This window comes from Prunus mume, linkage group LG8, assembly GCF_029339155.1.
Source record: "Prunus mume cultivar Tortuosa linkage group LG8, ASM2933915v1, whole genome shotgun sequence".
NCBI lineage: Eukaryota > Viridiplantae > Streptophyta > Magnoliopsida > Rosales > Rosaceae > Prunus > Prunus mume.
In genome coordinates, this window is record NC_142705.1 from 7,652,458 (window position 1) to 7,664,365 (window position 11,908).

At 38.0% G+C, this 11,908-nt stretch overlaps 2 protein-coding genes across 2 annotated transcripts; both read right to left on the reverse strand.

The window, feature by feature from the left end:
• Positions 1 to 2,191: 2,191 nt before the first annotated feature.
• On the reverse strand, positions 2,192 to 3,920 carry LOC103340059 (Tetratricopeptide repeat (TPR)-like superfamily protein). The gene has a single exon (XM_008243425.2). It carries the CDS (start codon positions 3,736 to 3,738, stop codon positions 2,521 to 2,523), a length of 1,218 nt encoding a protein of 405 aa, XP_008241647.1. The 5' UTR covers positions 3,739 to 3,920; the 3' UTR covers positions 2,192 to 2,520.
• A 1,395-nt stretch (positions 3,921 to 5,315) lies between these two features.
• LOC103340058 (splicing factor U2af large subunit A) lies at positions 5,316 to 11,397 on the reverse strand. The gene is made up of 14 exons (XM_089043243.1): positions 11,130 to 11,397; positions 10,291 to 10,622; positions 9,920 to 10,039; positions 8,877 to 8,950; positions 8,162 to 8,232; positions 7,965 to 8,012; positions 7,801 to 7,860; positions 7,517 to 7,577; positions 7,314 to 7,425; position 7,283; positions 6,715 to 7,161; positions 6,091 to 6,232; positions 5,754 to 5,821; positions 5,316 to 5,658 (listed from the first exon to the last, which is right to left on the reverse strand). The coding sequence occupies exons 1-14, from the start codon at positions 11,259 to 11,261 to the stop codon at positions 5,521 to 5,523; spliced, it is 1,806 nt and encodes a 601-aa protein (XP_088899369.1). The 5' UTR covers positions 11,262 to 11,397; the 3' UTR covers positions 5,316 to 5,520.
• Between the last annotated feature and the right edge of the window lie 511 nt (positions 11,398 to 11,908).

The window sequence follows — 11,908 nt, forward strand, 5'->3', positions numbered from 1 at the left end:
CTGATTAGGCTGTCATTTAATTTTCTCTCTCTTTCTTGGCTGAAGAGAATGAATCTTTTGTGGAAATGGAAAAGTTTCAGTGTGGAGAGCACACACGGCATCAGAGCTTCATCATCCACCTGAGAAATTATATAGCTGGCTCAAAATTGAAATCAGCAGCACATGTCCCTATGAGTTTTATTTACCACAAGTAAGTAGCAGAGCTTCTTTTAGCGCATGAGCTCAGTTGATCAGATCTTTCTGGTTCATATGTACTCGTGTCTCTTTTGCGTGTACCCATCTTTCTATCTATCTATCAATCTTAGCTCTAGAGGCTTAGAGCGTAGGATTGCAGCGTGCTCATTATGTCTGTGTTTCATCAAAAAATCTTTGTCATCAGCCAGTCACAGTTGCAGCAATAACCCATGTGTCCTCCACCCTTGGATTCTTATCTTTGTTTCTACCTACTATTTGCCTCTGGGATTGAGTTTGAGGCACGCTTTTTTAGAGGATCAAATCAAAGATCCCAACCCTGTGGTCTACTGAGTCTGAATCACGGTGCCCGTGATCTTTATCTATCTGGCTTGTTTAGTTCTAAGTTCTAGCCCAGCCTACCTATTTAGTCCCTTCTTGTCACTCAACAGAAGAAACTACAGAGAAAATTAAGTTTTGGGCTACTTTATAATGTAAAACTGCAGTGCAAGAAATTCAAATTCTAAATCAACTTCATGTAAAATAGCCACCATTTCAGCAAGCATTACAACAATGAGCAAATGCCAGAAAGTTATATGTGTATTGCAACTAAAATAATACCCATTTGACTTTGGCTTCAAAACCAAAATAGCAGAAGTTCCGCTTTTACTTATAAGTAGAACCCTCCCTAGTTTAGATACTTGAAAACTCTTTCACACAATCTATCAACACTACAGAACATATATGATATGCAGTCGGTAGAGACGGAACAGAATGCCTAGCCCTCAAAAAACAAAAATTAAGTGCAATTCTATGATTGGTACCTATCTATGTAGAACAAGATGACAGATGTACAGACCCAGAAAATGATAGCTAGGGAAGAAAAACAGTTCAGTACCTTATTTACACATATTGGCTTCCCATAAAGTCTGATCTTATTAAGCACCTTGATTTCCTGTTTAGCAGTCAAATACAAAATAGAGTTAGAAGTAGAGAACTTTAACAAGGTAAAGGGAGCTAGAGTAACTTGAGAAAAGGACCATTATTCCACAATTAGAATCTTTTCATTACAGATTTCAACAAAAACGTATCCTTGGTGAAGGTTTCTCGCTCAAATTCATATATTTTCATTAGGAGTTTTAACACACAGGTATGTAACCAGCAAAACCTGCAAGGCAGGCTTTGATCTTCAACTGAGGCACACTAAGAGGGCCAGCTGAACAAACAACTCCAATGATAAATCTTCAGAAATCTGAAAGCAAACAAAATCAACTACTTGAACCGAAAATAGGACTGAACGGAAGGAGTATTAAACTAGAACTGCAAGTACAAGAAAGGAAAGAGAACCTGAACTTCAAGATATCCAGCCTAAGCTGTGTGGCATCTTCGTTTCACTCAGCAGGGTTGGGCCTTAAAAACTTTCCTTATTACTCTATTTCCAAAAAGAAATTAGCAAATAACTGGCCCACAAACTGTCATATGTCTAGTTATAAATTTCACTGCTGACAGTGATTTTGAGTTTTTTCTTTTGCTCTTTGGTGTATAACAAAATAGCTTTGGCTGAGTAGTTATCTTCACTGCTTGACAATCCCCCTGCAATCCAATGGCTCTGTCATTTACAATCGAACGACACTCATATGCAATCCTGGGACTACCTCCTCTGTAACAGTAACCCAGTGACCTCCGTTATTCTATACAATCTGGGAACTCCAAATAAATTTTTGGTTCTGATTCTGAGCCAAAATAGTTTTGTGGGTCCTTGACAGAGAACTGTATTACTTAAACTATTAAACTCACTCTGGTTCGAATTGTAATATTAACATTTCTTCATAGCCGTTAAACTCACTCTGGTGGCAGGACAACTTTCAACCAGTTTTTTCTTAATCAAAGTTATCACAGTACTCTAATGTAACATATTGTTAATCAAAATTTGTAAAAGGAAAATAAAACATTACAGAGTATTAACACTCAGCAGGATCTGAACAGAATCCTCATACTGGCTATGGCATAAGCAGGATAAAAAGTAATAAAATACGCCTGCTTCCCTATCTGGATACAAGACAGCTTGAACAAGGGCTCTGAAATCTTACTAAATGCCAGATGAGCCAAGGAATTTTTACTAGCACTACAATAGGTGAACAGATTCAACCAAATAGCAGAAAACAGAGTAGAAAACTAACATAAAAATCAAAATTGCAGCTTTTACAGCATTACAATTTCCAAAAGCTTCAAACTTGCTTCCGCGGAAAATTGGCATCCTTGCTCACGGTTTCACTAGATCAACTCGGGCGGCCGCAGATGAAGTAATCAACACATTCAGCACAAGACCAACCAGAATCCCGCTAATAACTATGCTGTAGCCTCCTTAGCCTCGTCGTCATCAGGAACTGAAGAAGCATTCCTATCAGAAGAAGTCAAACCAAGACCCTCCTCCACTTTCTTCCAGGCAACCAAAACATTAGGAGGGAACTTCTTCTTAATTGTGCGTATCAATCCCTTGGCCTCCTTCATCTTCTTCTTCTTCACCAATCCTTCAACCAAATGTCTCATCGTATTAAAGTCGGGGATCTTATGCACCTCCACACTCCTCTTGAAAATCTTATACGCCTTATCATAATCCTCACTACTACACAGATAAAATATCAAAGTCCTAAAAGTTGCAGCATTCGGATTACAAGCATTTCCCTCCAACCCCTCATAAACCTTGACAGCTTCTTCCATCATCTCATTCCTGCAATAACAAGTCATCAAGTAATTGTAACTAATAGTGTCCGGTTTCAGCCCGGCATTCGCCATTTCTTCGATCAAGGCTTTCACATTGTCGGGGTTCCCGCCATGGACATACATAATCTTAACATTATAAGCGGCAGCATCAACCTCAATACCCTTCTTCACCATCTCATTCCAGAAGTTCTCAGCCTCTTCACCATTGCCTTTCTTATACAGAGCATTGAATATTGTGGTGAACGTCACTGCAGTTATCTCAATACCCTTCTCCTCCATCAACCTCAGAGTCTCAATCGCCTTCTCGGGCTTACCAGCCTCGCAATACGACTTGATTAATATACCATACGACACTTTATCCGGGGAGACACCATGCTTGTTGGGAATTTCATCGAACAGATGGGGGACTTTTTCGAACTGTTTCGAATTGGTGCACGCAGTCAACAGAGCATTGAAGGATAGTGAAGATCTCGGAGTACCCAGCTGGTCCATTTGATCAAAGGTCCTCATTGCGTGGTCGAACATGCCGGAACGGCCGTACGATCGGATGAGGGTGCACAAGAAAGGCTCTTGGGTGATTTTCGGGTCATTTTTGTGAGATTCAATGAATTTTTCGATGTCGGCGAAGCGATGAGACTTCGCGAGGCGACGAACGGTGAGGTCCTGAGCATAGCGAGAGGAGGTAGGAGACGCGTAGTGTTCGGAGACAGAGGAGTAAATCTCTAGGGCTTTGTCAGGGTCATACTCTGTTCGGAGCTTGGACTTCGCTTGTGAGATGGAGATTGAAGACTTAGCGGTGGTGGAGAGCTGGCGGAGATGGCGGAGAGGAATTGAAGATGACATTTTCAGGGTTTTGCTGTTTCGGGTTTTGGATGAAAGACTTGTTGCTTGCTTCTGAAATTTTAGGGTTTTAGGAGTTGGTTTTGTCGCGGTGCAAACTTTTTTTTTTTTTTTTTTTGGGGGTCAGAGCGGAGCATAAATATAGGAAACCATTTCCCGGGATTTTCCGTATCCGGAAACCCTTTACCCAGGAATATATATATTTTTATTTAAATAAATAATTCTTCAACTCAAAGTTAAAAACGACACTTTGGTGAAATTTAATGTTCTGTGCTATGGGTAATCCCATCTGTTCTTTCCAAATTTATTAGGCCCGATCATATAAGTGCTCAATGATGTTGAGTAATGAAAGATTGGACATGACATAAGTTGAATAAACTTGTAAATTAAATCAGCTTGTCAATTGTTTATCACGTTGTGTTATCTCGTAGGCCTCATCATTTGGCCCGCGGGCTCATGGGCCGAGGGGGCTTTCTACCATCGAAAAAAATCTGCCGCCAGTTATGCTTTGAGATGACCCGGCTCGTCTTGGGTGTCGCCTATAGCCCAGCCCAATTAAGCCCAAGAAAGCCCACCCCAGCCCGCCCACAAGCCCGGACTGTTAGGCCCGCATACATATATAATTATGTATAAATAAGAGTTTAGGTTTAGGATTTTATCACCTAAATCACATATATAATTTGTTTCATTTCATTTACTTTTATTTACTCATTCCTAGTTTATAATTGGATGATTAGCACATTAATTTGTGTTAATTATTAATTCAATAATATATATATATATATAAATAAGACGAACAACATATCACATCACCAAATATAATCATATCACGAAACATAATTGTACCACCAAATATAATCATGTTTTTCTTGAACACATCACCAAATATTTGCATATTTATTCATACCATCATTTAAAAAAAATATTTGTTTGATACTTATTATTTTTTAAAATTATTTCTTAAAATGTATTACGATCTACTTATGTAATAACCTCAAAGATAATATTTGGTTTTATAATTTTTGTAGAAAATCTTATTAAGTTGTGTGACTTCATTGAGTGTTTTATGAATTTAGTTTGATGTGAAAATATTGGAATTAAGTAAGTTTAATCTCAAATTTGGACTAAAATGCCTTTATGATTAAGTTTATGATTTTTTTAATAAAGTAGGCCCATTTAGTCCCGGCTCGTTGGGCTTAGCCCGGCCCGACCCGAGGGGCTTTTTCAGCCCAGCTCATGGGTCAGGCTTGGGCTTTGAATTTTCTAAAAAAACCCAGTCTAACCAGGCCCAATATTTTCTCTCTCCTCTTTAAAACCCAGCCCGACCCAAGCCCATTGAATTTGGCCCGGCCCAGCCCATTGACGAGCCCTAAAGCTCAATTTGATATGTTTAGCACACCAACTAGTTCTTGGTGAGTTGGCACAAGGTTTGAGATGAGGCCAAAAAGATAAAATGGCTCAAGTTGATATTTTTTAGGTTGAGAAATGGCTCTAAGTGTTTAGTTTATGCAAAAAATGAAAAAATACATTGTTATGCTTATGAAAAGCTAAAATGTATTCAACCACTGAAAGACCATAACTCATATTTAAGTTCATATTTTCACTTCCCGCACTAACTGGAAAAGTACACAATTGTAATTTTCAACCAAAAAAAGGAACAATCATCCTAGTTACATACTAGGCTACAAGATACCACTAAATGTGGAACATTAAGGAAATAGCAAACTCAAAGTTCTAATTAAGAAATCTTGACAATTCAGTTAATATGTATATTTGGACAAACAACTAGCCCTCGTAATCGCCCTGGGCAAACTTGTCTTCCGGGTAAAACACTGCTACCACCTGATTACCACCAAACTTCCTGCCATTCAACCCAGTGCGGGCTTTCGTAGAACCGTCAACATCTGCATACTCTAAAAACACCTGTAAATTGAAGATTGTTTAGCAAGTAGAAGACATTATCCTGCCAATCAGATTTTTCAAACTTAAATGTATTAATGACTAGAATTCAGACCAACCTTCCCAACTCCGGGTGACGGTTCACCATCTGGTCTTGGACGTGGGATGATGACATTCACTAACGGTCCTGCAGATCAGTGAAAGACAAATAGATCTTAGAAATAGACAACAAAACAAATCTTAGGTGAATTCAGTTAGAAGGTTAGGGAGGCTTCTGTCTGAATGTTAGGCCTGAATCTTTATAGCAGAATGTGTGACTACAAAAAAGGCTGTAAAACAGAAAGATGGCGACAAAAAAAAAAAGAAAAAGAAAATCAATACCACAATAAACTTTGTAGGATAATTAAAAGAAACAAAAGAAATCGTGAAATTAACACTAGAGTGATGGTAATTTACCAAACTTTCCGCCTTCCAGCCTCATGTCTTCCAAAATATCTTCATACTCATCATCATCCCTAAGCTCATCTGCAGTTACTACTTGAGTTAAACATACAACCTTGGTGGCGACAGAACTAGGCGGTTGCAACAACATGAACCTCTGCAAATGAAACAACACCTCAAGATGTTAAACCAAAACTAAAGTAGAGTTCAGATCAGAATCAATATTAAGAAGATGAAAGTATTATTGAGGAAAGTATATAAGCACATTCATTTAAACACTGCATGTTAGCAAATATATCCCACATTACATAAAATATTCTCACCCAAAAACAAAAAGACTAAAAATTCAGTACAAGGATAATATGAAATATATAGATAAATTATGAAAAAGAGTGTTGTTTTCAAACTACATCATACTTTTATCAGGGATACACTATTTTATAAAGTCTACAACTACATGTATAATTTATGCATTATTTACTAGGTTAACATGGACAATTCTAAAGTAAACATAATTTTTTAAACCAAAAAAAACACCTTTTCACCAAAATATCAGTAACTGCAGACTACAGACTCCTTCGGCAGGAGTGACCTGTCCATAACACAATTTTCTAAAGGAAAAACCAATTTAACTCATACCTGCAATGCAATTTGCTGCTGTGCATGCAACAAAACACTCTCTTGCTCTGGTTTGGGCTGGTTGGCACCTTGATTAGCACGCCTAACTGTGAGTGTCTTGTCACCCATTTTAATACCGTTAAGTGCTGCACAAGCTATGTCTGTAACTGAGAGATCTTGATAAACACAAAAAGCGTAGCCTTTTGAGTTTCCTGTTTCCCTGTCTTTCACTAAATCAAAACCACGAAGGGGTCCAAAGGATTCCAGCAACTCCTTGATCTGTGCTTCTGTGAAGTAATAGGGTAGCCCACCCACAAATATGCGGTCAGGACCCTCAAGCCCACCAGCAGAACCCGGTGTAAGCCCAACAGCAGCCAGGTTCAGATTGGGACTTGGCTGGCTTGGACCAAGCGTTGCAGCAAGAGATGGGTTGTAGTCACTAGGTCTCCTCACCTTTACAGGGGCTCCCTGTATTAATTACCCAAATAAAGAAGGGGGGAAGTCAATACCATGCAATATGCTTCACAAAGTGTCAATACCATGCAATCTGCTTTACAAAATGTCAACGGGGCACAAATGACAATCCTACACTGATCTAAGCACAGGGAAGTTTTGAATACCTCAAAATAATTCCATCCAGAGCCATTGCATTGCTGGCCTCTTCAACTGATCTCATCTCAACAAAAGCGAATTTCTTTTCGTGGTTAATGTAAACATTGACAACAGCATCTCCTGCATGAAACAAATAGGAAAACAATTGGGTAACCATATTTAGGCAAGCACACTTGGTTATGTACAGATTTGAGTGCAAACATCAGTATACCTGGGGCAGCTGTATTCCCTCCAATTGCAGCCATAACTTGGCTGAAAAATGTAGCAACCGACTGCAGATGATAGCATATTAAGACACATTTTACATTTGGAGTAAAACCGTATTTCTTTATTCTTTTTGTGCATGACTAATTTAACAAAAACAAAATTCATGGAAGTATTCATTGAAGAAAAATAGATATTTATCTGAACAATGTCAAAGAATATAACAACGTAACTTTACTAACCATAGGTAGAAGAGCACAAATAATAAAAGGTTAAAAAAAGTGAGTAAACCTGTTCGTTTGCTGTAGGAGGAAGCCCTCCGACGTACACCCGTCGGGCATGCCTAGTAGCCTGATTATAAATAAAGAACAATTAATGTCAGCACATGCTACATATAGGGGAGCGTGGGATGCAGGAATGCATCGAAGAAAAAAAAAATTATCAATCATGCCAACCTGTTGAGTCATTGCCTGTACAGGCATAACTGGAAGGGATCCAAACTGCTGCAAGCACACAAAAAGACATAATATTAGTGAAGATCAAGCATGCTAACATGCGTGGGTCACAATATGTTAGGAGGGATGGTGGGAGGGACGAGGGGAGGGAGGATGAAGGCGGCGGAAAGAAAGCGAGCAAGAGAGGAGAGAGATACCTGGCCAGTCGCTAAAGGGAACATGTTTGGGAACATCCCAGGAATGGTCGGACTAGTCCCAGGAATTTGCCCTGCAAAAAAAATTAGATCGCATTTCAGTCATCAGATCAAATTTAACTTCTAGGACTAATTGAATGTAAATACCAATGACTCCTCTGCCACTTAATTTTCCATGAAAATTCATTAGATTAAGGATATCCTAACCTTCAATTTTATAAAGTCTATCAAAAGGAGATGAAAGAAATACATCATTTACAAGTTCTGGAGGAAATATTTGTAAGACTACCAAAAAAAGGCAATAGTTGCCGGTTGAAGACGAACAAGATCCATCAAACCGGTGCATTGATTCCTCCTTGTACATAAAAGCTACAGAAGTCGGCTCACACCCATTGTCATCACAGTGGGGCAAGTAGCCCAACATTGCCTTCTTACAACAAAGGACAAGACATAGAAACAAACAAACAAAAACACCAAACACAAGAAAAAACCAGAAAGATCTCTCAGTCCCAGAATTATTTCACCAAGTAAACAATAAAAAATCATAACCCGTCCACAGACCGCAGATTTATAAAGGCTATATGCACAAGTGAAGGAACAAAATATAGCTTACCAAAGTAACACCATCAATTGGATACGAACTTTCCACACTAGTCCAACAAAGACAAAAGGCAGTTAACAAAATATAACAATCCTACGTCTAGGAGTGAAAATGTACCTGCTGCAGCAACGGCAGCACCAGCTAACATTGCAGAAGCAGGAGGCGCCATGTCAAAACCGCTAATCCTTTTGCTGCAAGAGTTAATGTCAGGATACCAAGAACAAATATAATATAAAAGTGACAACTTAAAATCCTGAGACTAAAACCTACATTCTGTGAGTTACTTAAAAAAAGTAATGATCGCAACCAAAGAGAAAAATAACACCTGCAAAATTTTCCATCTTATCCCAGACATAAACTACATGAAACTAATACAAGAAATCTCTACTGCAGAATTCATAAACTTGATAGTTCTCTACTTCACTACATAAAATGGTTTATGTAGATGCCATACATCTGGATAATACATACAGAACTAAAAGAAAAGGGAAACGAATAAGATGGAAAAATAAAATCTGCCAAATTTTCCATCTTATCCCAGACATAAACTACATGAAACTAATACAAGAAATCTCTAATACAGAACTCATATAACTTGATAGTTCTCTACTTCACTACATAAAATGGTTTCTGTAGACCACACATCTGGATGATACATACAGAACTCATAGAGAAGGGAAACAAATATATGAAAGATTTAGTACATAAATGATAAACCACAACACATACAGAACAAATTTTGAAAACCCCATACATCTGGACAGATAACACTAATCAAAACATACTCCAAGGAGCACAATATTTAAAAATTACGCCAAAAACTATTTGTACAAATTTGATCATGACCTACAAATTTAAACCACTATGGATAATAGATATTTATGTACGCCATCAAAGTTCCTTTTCCTAATTAAATCCATGCAGCTAGATCCTACATAATCAAATAGTACGAATAAAGAGGACAAGCAAACAAAAATGACTTTAACAATAATTTGGTCGATAAAGAAACCTGAGTAAAGCAAAAAAATTCAATGAAAATAACTCATGTCAACCAAGTGTTTATTCCAAACATAGGATTTGCTACAGGAGTTAAGAGCCCTTAAAGTGATTCAAACGCATTTTTTTATCCACATTCACATACTAATCTCTCAAATAACTACCTTTTTGAGCGTGAACGAGAACGTGACCTCGATCTGGATTTGTGCTCAGATCTACCCCTCGAACGAGACCGAGACTTGCGCCTATGCCTATCCTCCCTGTCTCTATCATAATCCCTCCGCCTGTAAAATCAATTCATAAATAATAATAATAATAATAATAGAAATAGAAATAGAAATAAGACCGCAATAATTCGTAGGATTTGTTTCTAGAATAAAGAAATTTAAAAAAAGGAGAAAGAAGCTTCCCCTGATTAATTAACACACTAGTTACTATCAATATAAAAAATTCCAAATTGCATCAAGCTCAGTTGACAGTACACAACAGAACATTCATTTTACAAGTAAATAACTAGCTAAAAAAAATTTCATACCTATCAGAGTCCCGGACACGGTAGTGATCATCATCATCATCGTCCTTATCTCTCCTCCGCTCACTTCTCTCGCGATCCCTGTGGCGGTCCCTATGATGACGATCACGATCCCTGTCTCGAGACCTTTCTCTTTCTCTATCTCGGTCCCTATCCCTATTCCTATCTCTGTCCCTATCCCTTTCCCTATCTTTGTCCTTGCTTCTCCCCCTATCTCTATCTCTGTCCCTCTCCCTCTCCCGATCTCTGTCCCTGTCCTTCTCCTTATCACGCCCCTTTTCTCTTTCCTTTTCTCTACTCCTTGAAGATTCTCTCTCATAGTCACGAGAGCCATGCTGCAAAAGAGACCATCAGATCACTGTACCTTAAAATAACTGATGAAATGAAGCTAATTTACACCATTTTCAGAAAGATATTGAAATAAATATTTTATCAGAAGTTAAGGAGTCTATTATCCTTTACGAAAATAAACTGGAAGTTCAAAGTGCTAGTAAATATCAACAAGCTTTTCTAAGATTGGATATCTAAGATACAACGGAATACACTATCATGCGTAATCCTAGAAAACCCCAATACTCACTATCCAAAGGAGTATTTCCAGAAAATAAAATAAAAAGGAAAAACTAAAAGCCCCATATTCATAGCAGAAAACGAGCAGATCACACACATAGACACAACCAACACCATTAAATTTATGCAAAGAACCCTAACCAGTCCAGCTAACCCAACATAAACCCTAAGACACCCTCATAAACGGAGCCCCTTCGCAGCGATCTTAATTTTATGTAATCAGAAGAAAATAAGAAGTCAGTAATCGCATGGTTTTGCAACTCTTGGTGCACCTGAGATTTGGAATCGCTGTAATCGTCGGGACCGCCATGGTTGGTAGCACGAGGTTGGGGAGAGGAACCCCCATCGCCATAGTTGTCAGCGTCCTCTCCGTTCCCTTCGTACCTTCCTTCGTAGTCCGTCATCTTAGGTTTCAGTTATTCCGGACTTTCTCGGAGTTGCTCTCTATCACACTCTTACTTGGCGTTTGTTTCTCGGGAAAATTGTCTGCGATATTAGAAGACTAGACCGACTCTGAGAGGTGAGAAATCTAGGGCTCGATAATTGGGATTTTTCCACTTTATATAGAGCACGAAGTTGAGTGGAAAAGATTTACCTTAGGCGGTATAAATGTGTTTTTTCTTTAACTTTTTACTACAAACTGCAGCCAGTAATATAATGATGAGATTTTACCAAAAATTAGAAATTGAACTTGAAACCTCTTATTAGATAACATTAGAAAATGTTGACTTTTAAAAATAACAATAGAAGAAGAGGTATCCTTATTTAAGTCTTGTTCTTAACCTAATCTCCCGATTACTTCTATTAGTCCGTATAGAAACGGAGATAATTTGTGCTATAATTTATACCAAACATCGAAGTGTATAAGAATATTAGAATTTTGATGATCTCACGAAAAAAAAATATCACTAAATTAAGAGTTGGTGTAGCACAATGCCTTATCAAAATTTTATTGAAGATCAATATCTAATAATGTGTAATACGACCAAAGTTTAAATTGTCAAATAATCTTAAACTTTGCAAAATATCACCAAGATATTTCTTAATTGAG